General features: G+C 46.0%; 1 protein-coding gene across 1 annotated transcript in view; it reads left to right on the forward strand.

The window, feature by feature from the left end:
• Positions 1-17,296, forward strand: part of TULP3 (TUB like protein 3) — a 33,279-nt gene that overhangs the window by 1,675 nt on the left and 14,308 nt on the right. The window contains exons 2-4 of the mRNA XM_054163448.1: positions 8,380-8,431; positions 11,603-11,765; positions 15,609-15,785. Of these exons, the coding sequence (XP_054019423.1) occupies positions 8,380-8,431; positions 11,603-11,765; positions 15,609-15,785 (392 nt within the window). The remainder of the gene's footprint in view (positions 1-8,379; positions 8,432-11,602; positions 11,766-15,608; positions 15,786-17,296) is intronic.

Genomic DNA, 17,296 nt, shown 5'->3' on the forward strand with positions numbered 1-17,296 from the left:
GACAGGCAGAGGTTGGTCTCTTCTCCCAGGCAGCCAGCACCAGAACAAGAGGACACAGTCTCAGGCTGCACCAGGGGAGGTTCAGGCTGGATGTTAGGAAAAAGTTCTATACAGAAGGAGTGATTGCACATTGGAATGGGCTGCCTGGGGAGGTGGTGGAGTCACCATCATTGAAGGTGTTCAGGAGGAGACTTGATGGGGTGCTTGGTGCCATGGGTTAGATGTTTAGGTGGTGTTGGATTGGTTGATGGGTTGGGCGTGATGATCTTGAAGGTCTCTTCCAACCTGGTTTATTCTATGTATTCTATGTTTCACAGAAACAGCCGTAACAGTAATGGCAGTTCCTGTGACAGCTGCTTCCTTCCCACCCACAGTTTATTAAACAAATCAGCTATCTCCTTAACTCTCTTAGCATCAGTGGTTAAAGAAAACTGGAATACATCAGCCTAAGTAGAATTACATAGCTTTAAAATAGATCCTTAAGGTCTGGTTTTTAGGGGTCTGACTCTGAACCTAATTCACCAGCACTATAGTAAAATTCAGAAAGACAAAAGACAATGTTCTCCAGAAGCATCTTACTTTCATAAGAAGATAATAGTACAGTTATCCCCAAATCACTTGTTAAAACTCCTTTGGTAAAGTAATTCAGTTGTCCAAATAGTGATTTTCATAGGAAAAGTAAATGTGATAGGTAATAACTGGCAGCTCACAGCACTGAAGGTGCACTCCCTGTAAGGTTTAGAAACGTACCTGAGAACCAGCTGACAGCTTCAGCTGCTACAAGTTATTGGCAGGAATATGCAGTTCCTAGGGGATTCAGTTGTGTTTTAAAGTGGAGATGGACATATAAATTTGGATGCTTGTCTTTCTGCTCTACCAGCCCACCCTGGTCTGGTAGCTGAGGCCATTTTATAGACATTTTCAAATGTCTTGAGGTCTTACTCAATCTGTGTCATGTGAGATGCAATTTCTCTATGAAAGTGTATCCAGGAGAGTCTTTATTCACAGTAATTCACTCATTCAGAATTGTTTCCAAAACCAAATTTGCCATGTCGTTGTTCACAGAATTGCAGAATGCCAGGTTGGAAGGGCCCCCAAGGATCATCTGGTCCAACCTTTCTAGGTGATAGTGCAGTTTAAATGAGATGGTCTAGCACCCTGGCAAGCTGAGTCTCAAAACTGACCAGTGTAAGGGAATCCACTTCTCTTGGGCGATTATTCTGATGTCTAACTCTTCTCATGCTGAAAAATGTTCTTCTGGAGTTCAGTTGTAATCTCCCCAGGAGTAACTTGCAGTCACTGCTCCTTGTCTTTTCCATTGTTCCCATAAAATTATCAGTAGATGAAAAACTTGTCCACCAATGTTCTGAAACCTTTCTCAAAACAATAGGCTTTGGCATCAGAAATCTGCATGTTTCTTTGGGGGGGTGTGTGTAGTGTGAAGATCAGAGGCAAAACTGGTTTAGCCAGAAAAAAGGGTTTCTTTTTGTACCAAAGCTAGACAGAGGCTAAAGCTTGTCCTTGTTGAAATATTGAGTGTTTGAATATAACTTGCAACAGAAATGTTGATGCAGGCTGAGCTGTGTCACTTCGGTGTGGCATTGTGGGGCTGATTTGCAGCAGATCTGGTTTACTTTGGAAAAATCTGTTGGTAGTTAATTCAATTACAGAGCAAAGGATATCCAGTCTTTGCAACACAAACTCCATTCTTTTGCCTTGGGCAAAAAAATATTTGCTAATCCTCACTCTTTGCCCAGAAATAATCAGAGTTGCAAGGAAAGCAGATGGGACTCTTCCCTTCTGTGGATTGGAAGTTGTATTGCAGGTGAATTTTGGTTCTCAGAGACAGTACTGCAATTTGTGTTTGAAATCCATATTTTAAAAGATAAGGATGGGTTTTCAAATTGTCTCTTTTCTACAGCTCCTGGGGGTTTTTGTAGCTGTAGTTCACATGAGTGCATTTCCCAGGAAAGTTCTGTGGAGTTTTAAGAGCTAAGCCTCTCTCATACTAGCTAGCTAGCTCCACATTTCTCTCTGAAGTTGCTTTTACTTGCATTCCTACAACTAAAAACCAAAACCCCATCAATAAAGAGATGTGTCACAAGCCACATTCTTCTCATTGCCTGATTCTTAACTTTTGGGAGTATTGTAGAGACGTAACTGATGCCACTACATTAATCAAGTGCCCTGCAAAGGAAAAAGGAGTTAGGTGAGTTTTGCTAGACTCCTGATATAAGCAGCCCTTGTAGAGTGAGAAATGGAATAGAATGTATTGGAAAGTTTAGTGTTTGAGTTCCTGTAAAGGAGTTAGAGCAACAGAAACAATGAAAAACTTAGAGATTTTGATTGGGTCCTTCTCTGGAGACTTTCAAAACCTGCCTGGATGTACCCCTGTGCAGACTACCTTAGGTGATCCTGCTTTTGGCAGGGGGCTGGACTCAATCTCTGGAGGTCCCTTCCAACCTCCAACATTCTGTGATTGCTAATGCATAGGTTCACATTCCCATCAATACTGAAAGACTGTTTGTTAAAAGGATTTGTGTGCCAGACTAACAGAATACTGAGCTCGTTTGTAACAAGGTGTGCTAAGCTTAAAATCCAATCCACATTAAAATCAACTGAAGGTTTTGCTGGCAATTTGCAGAACAGCTTTAGTTATCTGGGAAACTTACAGATCTGCAGGGCCATGCTTGTTGAGGAGTGGAAAAAAACTAAAGTATTTCTTGAGTCATGCAATTGTTTTGGTTGGAAAGGAACTTTAAGATCATAGAGTCCAACCATTTACTCAACACTGCCAGGTCACAACCCTATCCCTTAGCACCACCTCTCCATGACTTCTAAACTCCTCCAGGGGTGGCAGCTCCAACCATTGCTGTGGATAGCCTGGTCCAGGCCTTGACAAGCCCAGTGGGGGGAAAAAGTTTTCCTAACATCCAATTTAAACCTCAACTGGCACAACTTGAGGCCCTTTCCACTTGCCCTGTCACTTGCTACTAGGGAGAAGAGACCAATCCCTCACCTCCCTCCAGCCTCCTTTTCAGGAGCTGTATGGTGCAAGGTCTCCCCTCACCCTCCTTTTCTCCTGATTAAACAATGTCAGTTCCCTCAGGTGCTCCTCATAAGATCTCTAGACCCTTCACCCAGCTTCCTGGCCCTTTCTGGCTTTTCTTGGTTCCTCTGCCTCTTGCCTTTCCCTCACAGCTGCAAACTGCCAATTCCTTGCAAAATCAGTTCATAATAAAGGCAGCTTTTTATTTGCCTCCTTTGGCTCATTCAATGGCAATTATTGCCAAGTGCTTAAAACATAACTGTTTGGGGGTTTTTGGTATAATACAGATTCATGGACACCAAAAAGTTGTAATCTAAACAAGAGTGTTAACTCTGCCAGTTTGGAATTCTAAACTATGTTGCTGAAAGATAATAATACATGTTCTGAAAGGCATGTCTGTAGAATCATAAACCATAGAACTGCTTTGGCTGGGAAAGGTCTTTAAGAGCCAACTGTTACTAACTCTACTATGTCTGGTGCTCTTTAAACAGCACCAGGGATGGGGATTCAATCATCACAGCAACCTCATGCAGAGCTACAGACTGGCATCAGAGTGGCTGGAGAGCTGCCAAACAGAAAGGGACCTGGGGGTGCTGATTGACAGCTGCCTGAACATGAGCCAGCAGTGTGCCCAGGGGGCCAAGAAGGCCAATAGCATCCTGGCCTGCATCAAGAATAGTGTGGCCAGCAGGAGCAGGGAAGTCATTGTGCCCTGTACTCTGCATTGGTTAGGTCACACCTTGAGTCCTGTGTCCAGTTGTGGGCCCCTCAGTTTAAGAAGGACATTGAGACACTTGAAGGTGTCCAGAGAAGGGCAACAAGGCTGGGGAGAGGCCTTGAGCACAGCCCTGTGAGGAGAGGCTGAGGGAGCTGGGGTTGCTTAGCCTGGAGAAGAGGAGGCTCGGGGGAGACCTTATTGCTCTCTACAACTACTTGAAGGGAGGTTGTAGCCAGGTGGGGGTTGGTCTCTTCTTCCAGGCATCCAGCACCAGAACAAGAGGACACAGTCTCAAGCTGCGCCAGGGGAAGTTTAGGCTGGAGGTGAGGAGAAAGTTCTTCACTGAGAGAGTCGTTGGCCATTGGAATGTGCTGCCCAGGGAGGTGGTGGAGTCCCCATCCCTGGAGGTGTTCAAGAGGGGATTGGATGTGGCACTTGGTGCCATGGTTTAGTCATGAGGTCTGTGGTGACAGGCTGGACTTCATGATCTTTGAGGTCCTTTGAGGACCTTTGTGATACTGTGACACTGTGATCTTACTGCACATAAACCCTTCAAACAGAGCAGCACAGTGGAGGGCAGTTTTGCCTGGGTATGCCCAAGGAGCAGTTGGATGTTACTGGCCTGTGTTGCCAGTCCATGGGAAGGAGGATTCTGTTTGAAGCCTGCAGCACTGTAAGCACATTACTGGCATTCCTTAGTGGTGAGCTGTGGTAGTGACTGGCTCAGCCTTTTCCTGTAAGAAGTCTGTAGTAACACCAGCAGTGCTGCGGTGCGTAAAAAACCCCTGTGTTAAGTGTTGTGTATGTGGGGGGAGCTTTGTTTTGTCTAGTGATGTTGCACTTTCGTGATGACCAAGCCCTGGAAGGAAGCTTGCAGGAGGAGTAAATAAAACCAGTGTAAGTTTGTTGGGGGGTTGGAATCTTTACTTATTACAACCATGTTTGAGTCTCAACAAAGCGGCTGGAGATGCAGCATTGGGTAATCTGTGTTAGGGTCCTGTTCCAACAGTTTCAGACTTGTCTTTGACATCCTATAACTTTATTCCGGTCTGGGTAGGAAACAATTTTTAAATGCAAAGTAAATATTTTTCTTTGAGGGTTTCTGCAAGGCAGGGATTTGAGTCCTAATAGTTTCAGCATTTTGCTGTCTTCCAGGTGAAAAAGAAAACCTGGAAACTTACTTCCAGACATGGTAGTGTATTGCTCTCTGCTTTCTGAAGAGGCTGAAATTGATTGGGATGCATTTTCTCTGGGGGAATGCAGCAATGCTACCCATAATAGCTTGTGTTCACACAGGATGCCTTTCTGATTCTTTTTAATTATATAAGAGTGTGTCTGTAAATCTGATATTGATCAGAGCTTATCCAGTCAAATCAAACAGCTATCAGGTTGCTTGATGGCAAACTCTTTGCTGTTAACAAATGTCATCTATTTCTTAGGTCAGTGGGTGTACAAAAAGAAAAGGAATATTAATCCTTGTCACAAATACTTTAACTGGAGCTTTCAAGCTTTTTTGGGCTCTGCCAGAGATGAACTTTTTGATCACCTGTGCTTTAAATTAAAAGCATGTCACATTCTAACTAGTGTGGCAGCTGATGTATACTTGGCTGCACTCAGTATCATAGAATCATAGAATCAACAGGGTTGGAAAAGACCTCAAAGATCCCAGCTCCCTCAGCCTCTCCTCACAGGGCTGTGCTCAAGGCCTCTCCCCAGCCTTGTTGCCCTTCTCTGGACACCTTCAAGTGTCTCAATGTCCTTCTTAAACTGAGGGGCCCAGAACTGGACACAGGACTCAAGGTGTGGCCTAACCAATGCAGAGTACAGGGCACAATGACTTCCCTGCTCCTGCTGGCCACACTATTCTTGATGCAGGCCAGGATGCCATTGGCCTTCTTGGCCACCTGGGCACTCTGCTGGCTCATGTTCAGGCAGTTGTCAATCAGCACCCCCAGGTCCCTTTCTGTTTTCTTAGAAGTTGCTTTCTTAGAAGTTTTCTGCTTTCTTAGAAGTTTAGTCAAACATGGGTTTACAAGGGGTTAAAGGGACTCTGAGCCCTTTCCCCTGTTGTGTGTTCTATGTGCTGTGCACCGACTCCCATGCCCATATGTTTTGCAGAAACCCCACTGTGCCTCTCCCTGCCTCTCTCCATCTTGCTGGTTTTCTCTCTCAGGGTTATATTATGTCTGCCAGCTTGTGACTTCACATCCTTGGACATTTCTGCACACCTAGACCAGACAGAGAATTTCCTGTTTAAACTGAAATTTTGGCTAGCCCTGCTTTTCTGCATGCCATCAACAATGTGTGTAATGTTTGTTTGTTTCTGGTATTGATACCTTCCTGATGCATTCTCTCTTCCAGAGAGGTCTTTATCAAAGCTTTGTAGGAAGAAACTGCACAGCTGTGATGGACAGAATATCTGCCCACTTTTCAAACTAACCTTTTCCCTTTGTAGGGTTAAGTGCTCTAAATTGCATTTTATGTGATCATTCATTATCATATAAAAGAAGTGGGAAATTTGATGAGTGAAAAAAGAGAGTTCTTGTCAAAGTTGTCATAAAACACTTGAATAGTGAAATGAGTATTTCACCTCTAGAATGTCTGGGGGCACAAATACAAATTCTCTCTGATATTCACAGTAGTTCTGGTGTAGTAGTTTGGACTGGGTGCCCTCTGCTTCCTGTGTCCAGAAATCCAGCCCAGAGGGGCGGACACAGGAAACCAGGTATTGCCTGCCACAATTCTCTGCACTGCCATAAGGTCCAGCGCGGGGTCTGGCACTTCCTCTTTCTTCCCTCGCCACCACCTGGTAACTGGGGGAGATGTTGACTTGCTGGGGGAAGGATGTTGACTTGCTGGAACAAGTCCAGAGAAGAGCAACAAAGTTGGTGAGGGGTTTGGAACATAAGCCCTACGAGGAGAGGCTGAGGGAGCTGGGGTTGCTTAGCCTGGAGAAGAGGAGACTCAGGGGTGACCTTATTGCTCTCTACAACTACCTGAAGGGAGGTTGTAGACAGGCGGATGTTGGTCTCTTCTCCCAGGCAGCCAGTACCAGAACAAGAGGACACAGTCTCAGGCTGCGCCAGGGGAGGTTCAGGCTGGGTGTTAGGAAAAAGTTCTATACAGAGAGAGTGATTGCCCATTGGAATGGGCTGCCTGGGGAGGTGGTGGAGTCACCATCACTGGAGGTGTTCAGGAGAAGACTTGATGGGGTGCTTGGTGCCATGGGTTAGTTGTTTAGGTGGTGTTGGATTGGTTGATGGGTTGGATGCAATGATCTTGAAGGTCTCTTCCAACCTGGTTTATTCTATGTATTCTATGTCTCCTGGCCTGGGCCAGGCTAGGCCCAATGGTGGGGGAACGGGCAGTCTCAGATCTGGCCAGCTGAGACTAGCAGTGGAGTGGGAGGTGGGGGAAGAAGGAGCCCTGGGGGTCTTGAGTGTACCCTCAGGTGGGGATGGGATGTTTCTGGGTCTGCTTTGGGATCTCTTTTGTCAGTGTGCTTCTGGCTCTCTGTAACCATTCACCACTTTCATTTCAACTTTCCAGCACTTTTGCAATCCCTTTGTCTGAGTCGTTATTTTTGCCTGTGGTGGGCAGGGAGTCTGCCTTAACCCATCACATCTGGGAAGTCTGGTAGGAGGGGAAAATGGTACAGGTTTGACTCCAAGAAAAACTTAAAACTCAGAGTTAATTTGGAACTGGATGTGCTGTGAAGGAGGAGGGATGTTAATTAATTGCTCTGAACTGTATTAAGCCTTCAAAAACAAATTGTCTCATAGCCCATCCCAGTGGTGGTTCATCACAGTATCACCGAGATTGGAAGAGACCTCAAAGATCTTCAAGTCCAACCTGTCACCACAGACCTCATGACTAGACCATGGCACCAAGTGCCACATCCAATCCCCTCTTGAACACCTCCAGTGATGGTGACTCCACCACCTCCCTGGGCAGCACATTCCAATGGCAAATGACTCTCTCTGTGAAGAAGAACTTTCTCCCCACCTCCAGCCTAAACTTCCCCTGGCACAGCTTGAGACTGTGTCCTCTTGTTCTGGTGCTGGTTGCTTGAGAGAAGAGACCAACTCCCACCTGGCTACAACCTCCCTTCAGGTAGTTGTAGACAGCAAGAAGGTCTCCCCTGAGCCCTCTCCTCTTCTCCAGGCTAAGCAACCGCAGCTCCCTCAGCCTCTCCTCACAGGGCTGTGCTCAAGGCCTCTCCCCAGCCTCGTTGCCCTTCCCTGGACACCTTCAAGTGTCTCGATGTCCTTCTTAAACTGAGGGGCCCAGAACTGGACACAGGACTCAAGATGTGGCCTAAGCAATGCATGACCTTGTTCATCAGCAATGAAGCCTTTTTTATGTACCAAATGTTTACAGTATAGTTTCCTAAGGTGATTAAACTATCATTTGGTCCGATTTATGACAGAATATGAAATATGGGTTGGGTTTTTTAATGCCTTGTAACTTGGTCTTGTCATGGGATAAAAGTCATGTCTTACCAGCTGTTTTAAAGTCTTTCCAGTGAAGTTGTAGTCTGTGGATATCCTGTACTCTTGCCATGCCAACAAGTTAACTAGCAGTGATTGATTTGTTTCCTTTCCTTTCCCAGTGCCTTTGAGGATGAATGCATGAAACTGCGACAGCTGAAACTAGAGAATCAGGTAAAGGATTATGCTAAAGCTGGTTAAATAAAGCCAACAACAACCAAACATTAGCCATCTAGAGATGGGACAAGTGGAGGCAAAGTGCTAAAAATGCTTGGTCTAAAAAATGCAACCAGCCTCATTGCTAACATTTTTCTTTAAAGCTAAGATCCCTCCCACCTGGCCTCCTCTACCAAATAATCACTAGTATGGTACTGCACCTTCAAGGGTGGAGTGGTTGGAATCTTCCTGTATATCATCTTCCTGTTCATTGCAGTCATAGAAAGAATACTACACTCATTAGTCTTGTTGGTCTGCTGTGTTATATTCATCTAACACATCTGACTTCTTCGATCATTGGAAACTCATTAGAACTGGAGTTGCTGGTTTGCCCTCCAATCATCCTTTAATCATCCTGTATCCTAATCTTATGCTTTTCTGTGCTGAAAGAAAATGTTTCTGACAAATATTTAATACCTGGAGTTCACAAAATCCTGAACAGACCATGATAATCTGCATCTGCTGTTTATTGAATGGTTTATGTGCCGGGTTCTGCACATTTGCCACAGCAACCCCATGCAGTGCTACAGGCTGGGGTCAGAGTGGCTGAGAGCAGCCAGGCAGAGAGGGACCTGGGGGTGCTGGTCAATGGTAGGCTGAACATGAGCCTGCAGTGTGCCCAGGCAGCCAAGAGGGCCAATGGCATCCTGGCCTGCATCAGGAACAGTGTGGCCAGCAGGAGCAGGGAGGTCATTCTGCCCCTGTACACTGCACTGGTTAGGCCACACCTTGAGTCCTGTGTCCAGTTCTGGGCCCCTCAGTTTAGGAAGGAGGTTGACTTACTGGAACGAGTCCAGAGAAGAGCAACAAAGTTGGTGAGGGGCTTGGAACACAGCCCTGTGAGGAGAGGCTGAGGGAGCTGGGGTTGCTTAGCCTGGAGAAGAGGAGGCTCAGGGGAGACCTTCTTGCTCTCTGCAACTACCTGAAGGGAGGTTGTAGCCAGGTGGGGGTTGGTCTCTTCTTCTAGGCAACCACCAACAGAACAAGAGGACACAGTCTCAGGCTGCACCAGGGGAGGTTTAGGCTGGAGGTTAGGAAGAAGTTCTATGCACAGAGAGTGATTGCCCACTGGAATGGGCTGCCTGAGGAGGTGGTGGAGTCACCATCATTGGAGGTGTTTAGGAGGAGACTTGATAGGGTGCATGATGCCATGGTTTAGTTGATTAGGTGGTGTTGGATGATAGGTTGGACTCGATGATCTTGAAGGTCTCTTCCAACCTGGTCTGGTCTATTCTATTCTATTCTATTCTATTCTATTCTATTCTATTCTATTCTATTCTATTCTCCTTTTGATGAACTGTCTAAATTATTTGTGGTAATATATTAATTTTTACTGTGACACAGAGCTGGAGAAAAAGACTAGTTAGACAAAACCAAACAAAAAACCAGTTTCCTTTATTTCTACTTCATTTTAGGGGAATAAGTCTTGAGAATACATAGTACTGAAGGTAAGGCTGTTCTGCCACCTTATGTAGAGAGCATGAACTGCTACCATCTGTTCTGTCAGTGGACTGACAGAATTTTTCCACTTCAAGAGTCCATGTAGTAGAGAGAAGCCTTCATAAAGCAAATTAAATTACTGACAAATTGTGTTGCTTGGATTGTCATAAAGGTACTGCAGGAGGATCTGCAGCAGTAAGGTGTATGTTTCAGTACAAACCAGTATTACCCCTTTGGATTGGTGAGTCCTAGAAACTCTGATGAAACAGAATGTACGATAATAATAATAACAACAAAATTTTCAGGCTGGTGAGCATTGAAATGTTTGGACAAGTTCCTCTGATAGATTAATCAGTTCAGTGTCTGTGGCAGTTGTTCTGTGCTGTCTTGTCAGTGTATCTCAGAAAAGTAATGTTTTATTTTTTAAGTTACATTTACTGTTCTTTCCTCTCAGTCCTGAATTCCATGTTAAACTTGTGCAAGTTAGATCAATTTGCCTTTTGCTAGATCAGTCCTATTGTAATTACTGTAATTTCCCTCCCCACCTCCCTGTCCCCTCCCCCTCTCCCTGACCCTGCTCTCTCCCCTCCTCCCTCCTGTCCATTCCCCCCCCCCCCCCCCCCATCCCCAGGCCCTCCCACCCCCAGTCTTACCTCTCAACATTGGTTTCTGGGAACTATTTGTTTTGAATTCTCCCTATAGGATGACAAGTTTTCACACACAATCAGTTTCCTTTGCAAGTCCTGACTGCTTGACTGGATTATAAATTCTTGTGGTCGTTTGAGGCTGTGCCTTTAAGGACAAGCAGTGCTGAGACACTGGCTAAATGTTTTCGGTACTAGAACCAAAACATTCTGATATTCTAAACGAATTTCATTGGTTGGTAGACAGAAATGTAGCTTTAGATTGTGAAGCAGTTGGAATGTTTTTTCTCCTCAGTTCAGTTCGGTTTGGGAGTTGGGGGAGTTGGAGGTTTCAGCCTGTTCTCCCTGCCTGCTTCTCTGCGAACTGCTGGAGTTGGCCTTCAGATAAGCAAACACTAATCCTGCATGGGCTTGTGAAGCTTGCTAATAACTCTTTTCCTTAGTAACTTGCCTTTCTCTCTCTCTAACCCCTTTTTGGGGAGAAAGGGAGGTAGGGGGGGAGAGAGGGGGTTGCAAGGAGGGGATCCCTCCCTCGGGGAGGGATTTTTGTTGTGTTATTTGTCTTTGCTGTGTATTTCTGTGTATATATTGTAAATACCTGTATATATTGTGTTATATATAACCTGCTTTCCATATATGCTTGTAAATATATAGCTTGCTCTTTCCACTGGGCTAGTTGTGGTTTCTTACTCTGTGGAGGAGGGAGAGCTAAGCCCTCTCTCAACCTACCACAATTCTGGTTTATGGATTGCTGCAGTTTAGACTGCATGAAAGGAGTTAAAATTGCCTGCTGATGTTTGCAGGATAGATCAGAAAATAAGCAGGTGCCATCACCCATCAAGCACTGCTGGCAAACCAAAGGCTGTATCTTGCTCTAAAGACACAATGGTATCTGTGTTACTTTTTTGTATGAGAGGATGAGTATTTCAAGTTTGTTGGAGATCCTGATCAGTGACATGTCATTGCTAATGGCTGAGGCATGGCTCCTGCCTCTCTGGATATGGTTACTCATCCTTATTTTATGGGGTTTTTCTTTGTTTCCCAGAGAGCTCTGCTAGAGAAGAAGCAGAGGAAGAAACGTCTTGATCCCTTGATGGTACAGCCAAACACCGAGGCAAAGCTGCGCAGGCCAAAGCCCAAAGGGTGTGAGGAACAGACTCCCTTAGTAGAAACTCCTATCCCTTTCCAAAGCAATGTGATTTTACATGGCAAGTATCAACCTGATCTCAACAATGTTCTCCAAATGCCAGTGTGTGCATTTTATGTCATGGGTGGGCACCTGTGTTGATGTGAGAGTGGTCAGCTGATAAACAGGGTTGATTACATAGCTCTCTATGTACAGGAGTAGAATTGTGGTGTGGTATGGTGTGGTGTGGTGTGGTGTGTGGTGTGGTGTGGTGTGGTGTGTGGTGTGGTGTGGTATGGTATGGTATGGTATGGTTGAGCTACAGGCTGGGGTCAGAGTGGCTGGAGAGCAGTCAGGTGGACAGGGACCTGGGGGTGCTGGTTGATGGTAGGCTGAACATGAGCCTGCAGTGTGCCCAGGCAGCCAGGAGGGCCAATGGCATCCTGGCCTGCATCAGGAACAGTGTGGCCAGCAGGAGCAGGGAGGTCATTCTGCCCCTGTACACTGCACTGGTTAGGCCACACCTTGAGTCCTGTGTCCAGTTCTGGGCCCCTCAGTTTAGGAAGGAGGTTGACTTGCTGGAACGAGTCCAGAGAAGGGCAACAAAGTTGGTGAGGGGCTTGGAGCACAGCCCTGTGAGGAGAGGCTGAGGGAGCTGGGGTTGCTTAGCCTGGAGAAGAGGAGACTCAGGGGTGACCTTATTGCTCTCTATAACTACCTGAAGGGAGGTTGTAGTGAGGCAGAGGTTGGTCTCTTCTCCCAGGCAACCAGTACCAGAACAAGAGGACACAGTCTCAGGCTGCGTCAGGGGAGGTTTAGGCTGGAGGTTAGGAGGAAGTTTTACACAGAGAGAGTGATTGCCCACTGGAATGGGCTGCCTGAGGAGGTGGTGGGGTCGCCGTCGCTGGGGGTGTTCAGGGTGAGGCTTGACAGGATGCTTGGTGCCATGGGTTAGTTGATTGGGTGGTGTTGGATGATAGGTTGGACACGATGATCTCGAAGGTCTCTTCCAACCTGGTTTATTCTATTCTATTCTAATACTGAGCTGTGTAAACCTGAGGGGGGCTCAGTTGGTAGCACCTAAGACCCTTAATGGGAAGGTCATGAGTTCAAGCCTGCAGTGGGCACTAGTGTCCTCCCTACTCTAGTCATGAGGTCTGTGGTGACAGGTTGGACTCGATGATCTTTGAGGTCTCTTCCAACCTTAGTGATACTGAATACTGAATACTGAAAAGCTGCTCACCTTGACTTCTGTGACAGCTGGGCATCTTCACATGCCTTTGAGTTAACCTCTCCCTTGTCCTAGGCTAACAGCAATTGTAGAGATGGGTCAGGAACTTCTGTAAAGGTAGAGAGGTATAAATCCAAAATAAGAATCTTCTGAAGCTGTGGGATGAAAAATGTAAACAGTCCAATAGCAACTGCCTGTGCTTCTCTTCATGTTATCATGGTATCACTCCAGCTCCAGACTGTGTGTGATTGAATGATACAGTAGGTAAGAAGAAAACAAAAGTCTTTTTAATACTGAATTTGGTTCTTGCTAGTTTTTACCTCATCTCTTGTTTTCTGTGGGCTTCAGTGATACAACTGAAACGTGACAAGCAAGCTGTAGTGGTCCAGAAAGTCAAGCACAAGGTAGTAACTTGATGGGCTCAAACACTGCAGTAAAATAGTGTCCATCCTGTTAGGAGTGAGGAGAAATCCCTTAGTCACAGTGCCTTGAGACTTGCATGTCACAGTGAGGCAAACAGCAGCAATGAAACCCTTACATTCCAGGGAAAATGTCAGGAAGTAGTTTGAGAGCCAGGATCCCATTGGCATGTCAAGAAAGTCACAGGAAACACCCTAAGACTTGGGGGTGCATTCTCTTGCAGGATGTTAGAATACCACCATTACATTAGTGTGGAATTGTCCTGGGTTCAGCTGGAACAGGGTTAATTTTCACAAGAAGCTGGGAGAGGCCACAGCTAGGGCAGCTGGAAGGAACCAGCAAATGGGGCTGAAGTTGTGGCCTTTGTGTAAGGAGCAGCCGGCCCGGAGAAGGGCAAGAGAGTGGAGACAGCAGCTGTTGCTGGGGACAGGGGCAGCAGCATTTAGGTGGTGAGCAGTTGCACTGAACATCACTCATTTGATATATTATTTCATTAGTATTGCTGTTTTCTTTGCTTTTTGTATTGTTGTATTAAGTTGTCCTTAGCTGAACCCACGGGGTTTTTCTCTTTCTTGTCCCACAGGGGAAGGGGCAGTGGGGGTGTGAGCAAGTGGCTGCATGGTGCATAGCTGCTGGCTAGGGTTAGACCACAACAGGAATTAAAAGTATAGAGAAAAATTTTAACCCCCCAAACAAACCAGTGTTGCCTGGTTTGAAGAGGATGTCTTGAGGTATGTTACTCCCTGTCTTTTTAGTCTTTTTCTTGTCCTCCAGATGTCTTTCAAGATCATAGGATGGGGAGGAGAGTGGTGATGTGGATGGTACCATTTATGTGTTTAAAATAAGGTTTGTTAAAAGATGCTTTTTAAGTCAAAAAGCAAGTGAGAGAAAAGATAGATAACACTTCTAAATTAGGAAACTTGAGTAGTACCAAAACTGTGAGAAGGAAGACTGGAAACTAACTGCATCCTCTCTAGCTTCCATACTTCTGAAGCTTCCTCAGTCCAGGCAAATCCTGCTACAAAGTGTTGAGAGCAGAAAACTTGAGAAATGTGGTGACTAGATAAAGCAGTACAGTTTGAAGGAGGAGAACAGGGAAAGCAAGAAATCCCAAGCTGGATGTACCCTTGCATATTGTGTGCTCCACCAAAGTATATGTGTCAGTGTTATGCCAGACTCTGACACGGAGACATCTCCACTAGTGGTGATGTGCAGTGGAAATTTCATTTCTGATGAAAATACACAGGGCATCTGTTCAGGCTTTGTTCTGCCTGTGGCTGTAGATATTTCTATCACATTGATTTGTGATGTGCACTGTGGAGCACTCACTTACTGGCAGGAGCACTTACTTACCAGGAATGTGCAGGAAAAGAAAATAGAGTAGTTGCCAAGAAGGCCAATGATATCCTGGCCTGCATCAGGAACAGTGTGGCCAGCAGGAGCAGGGAGGTCACTCTGCCCCTGTACACTGCACTGGTTAGGCTGCACCTCGAGTCCTGTGTCCAGTTCTGGGCTCCTCAGTGTAGGAAGGAGGTTGACTTGCTGGAAGGTGTCCAGAGAAGAGCAACAAAGTTGGTGAGGGGTTTGGAACACAGCCCTGTGAGGAGAGGCTGAGGGAGCTGGGGTTGCTTAGCCTGGAGAGGAGGAGACTCAGGGGAGACCTTGCTCTCTACAACCCCCTGAAGGGAGGTTGTAGACAGGCAGAGGTTGGTCTCTTCTCCCAGGCACCCAGCACCAGAACAAGAGGACACAGTCTCAGGCTGTGCCAGGGGAGGTTTAGGCTGGATGTTAGGAAGAAATTCTACACAGAGGGAGTGATTGCCCATTGGAATGGGCTGCCTGGGGAGGTGGTGGAGTCACCATCATTGGAGGTGTTTAGGAAGAGACTGGATAAGGTGCCATGATTTAGTTGATTAGGTGGTGTTGGATGATAGGTTGGACTTGATGATCTTGAAGGTCTCTTCCAACCTGGTTTATTCTATTCTATTCTGTTCTGTTCTATTTTGTTCTGTTCTATATCAAGTAAATCAATGTGTGTGACAAACACAACTCAGTTGCTTAAGCCCTTGTAAAACACTGTATTTATAAACAGATAAACTGATGCCTAATGTTTGGTAGGTGGTCTGTACTCCTCCCAAGATTCTGAGAAAAGTTGGACATTGATACATCAGTACTTGATAGAGATGCTTGAGCAAGGGCAGACAAAAAGGATGACCACCCTGGGATGTGTCCTTAACTATCAAAAGTAGACTTGAGCATTCTGTTTCATTGCAGGCATTGATGGACCAGCTGCTTTCCTGAAATCAGAAGTGCAAAATTTGGGGACCAAGGTCCAAACTCTGTCTGCTGAATCTTCCAAAACAGAAGGCAGTGCAGATGAGGAAAATGATGAAGAGACTCCAACAGACACAGTGGGGAAGCCAGATCTCCAAGAAATCTTACATAAAAAAGGTAACAGTTGCTAATGGGCATTAAAGCAGCATTAAAAAAAACCCTAATGATTATGAAGAATTATGAAACAAATGTCTGTGGGATATTCTAAATGCAGTAAATTCTACAGCATGTAGAAATGCAGCTCCTTCTTCTGGTAATGGTTGTGTAAGTTCTGGCTTTTCTAAGGAGCTTGGTGACAAAAGGCTGTGTTCACATTTTGCTTAAGTTAAGGGTGTTTTAATTCTAGATAAATTCTGTCTAGATATGATGCTTGAGTAGTTTCACAACAGCAGAACCCTCTATAGCCAGGAAATGCCATTTCAATGTTTAGGAGACTAACAGGAAAGGTGCTCTTCTAAGTCAGAGGCTGTATCATAGTATCAGTCTCAGGGTTGGAAGGGACCACAAGGATCATCCAGTTCCAGCCCCCCTGCCATGGGCAGGGACACCCCACACTAGATCAGCCTGGCCAGAGCCTCATCCAGCCTGGCCTTAAACACCTCCAGGGACAGGGCCTCAACCACTTCCCTGGACAACCCATTCCAGGGCTTCACCACGCTCATGGGGAAGAACTTCCTCCTCACCTCCAGCCTGAATCTCACCTCCAGCTTCATTCCATTCCCCCTAGTCCTATCACTCCCTGAGATCCTGCCACAATCAACATTTCAGAGCTTTATATTCAGTAGTTACATCTAAATGAGTAGTTTCCTAGTGGAGTGTCTGCCTCTATCTGCCCTGTATCCTATGTTGTCACCAGTACCATGGGAAACAGATTTTGGTTGCATGCAGCCTTAGCACTCTGCAGCAGAGTATTGGCTGGTGTTTAATATGGTACACAGATTGTCTTTATTTTGCAGAGCCTCTCTCCCAGAATATTTCCAGTGTGGTTTACATAGAATACATAGAATACATAGAATAAACCAGGTTGGAAGAGACCTTCAAGATCATCGCGTCCAACCCATCAACCAATCCAACACCACCCAAACAACTAACCCATGGCACCAAGCACCCCATCAAGTCTTCTCCTAAAAACCTCCAGTGATGGCGACTCCACCACCTCCCCAGGCAGCCCATTCCAATGGGCAATCACTCTTTCTGTATAGAACTTTTTCCTAACATCCAGCCTGACCCTCCCCTGGCGCAGCCTGAGACTGTGTCCTCTTGTTCTGGTACTGCTTGCCTGGGAGAAGAGACCAACATCCGTCTGTCTACAACCTCCCTTCAGGTAGTTGTAGAGAGTAATAAGGTCACCCCTGAGCCTCCTCTTCTCCAGGCTAAGCAACCCCAGCTCCCTCAGCCTCTCCTCGTAGGGCTTATGTTCCAAACCCCTCACCAACTTTGTTGCTCTTCTCTGGACTCGTTCCAGCAAGTCAACCTCCTTCCTAAACTGAGGGGCCCAGAACTGGACACAGGACTCGAGGTGCAGCCTAACCAGTGCAGTGTACAGGGGCAGAATGACCTCCCTGCTCCTGCTGGCCACAGTGTTCCTGATGCAGGCCAGGATGCCATTGGCCTTCTTACCTGCCTGG

Source organism: Dryobates pubescens, chromosome 8 (assembly GCF_014839835.1).
Source record: "Dryobates pubescens isolate bDryPub1 chromosome 8, bDryPub1.pri, whole genome shotgun sequence".
NCBI lineage: Eukaryota > Metazoa > Chordata > Aves > Piciformes > Picidae > Dryobates > Dryobates pubescens.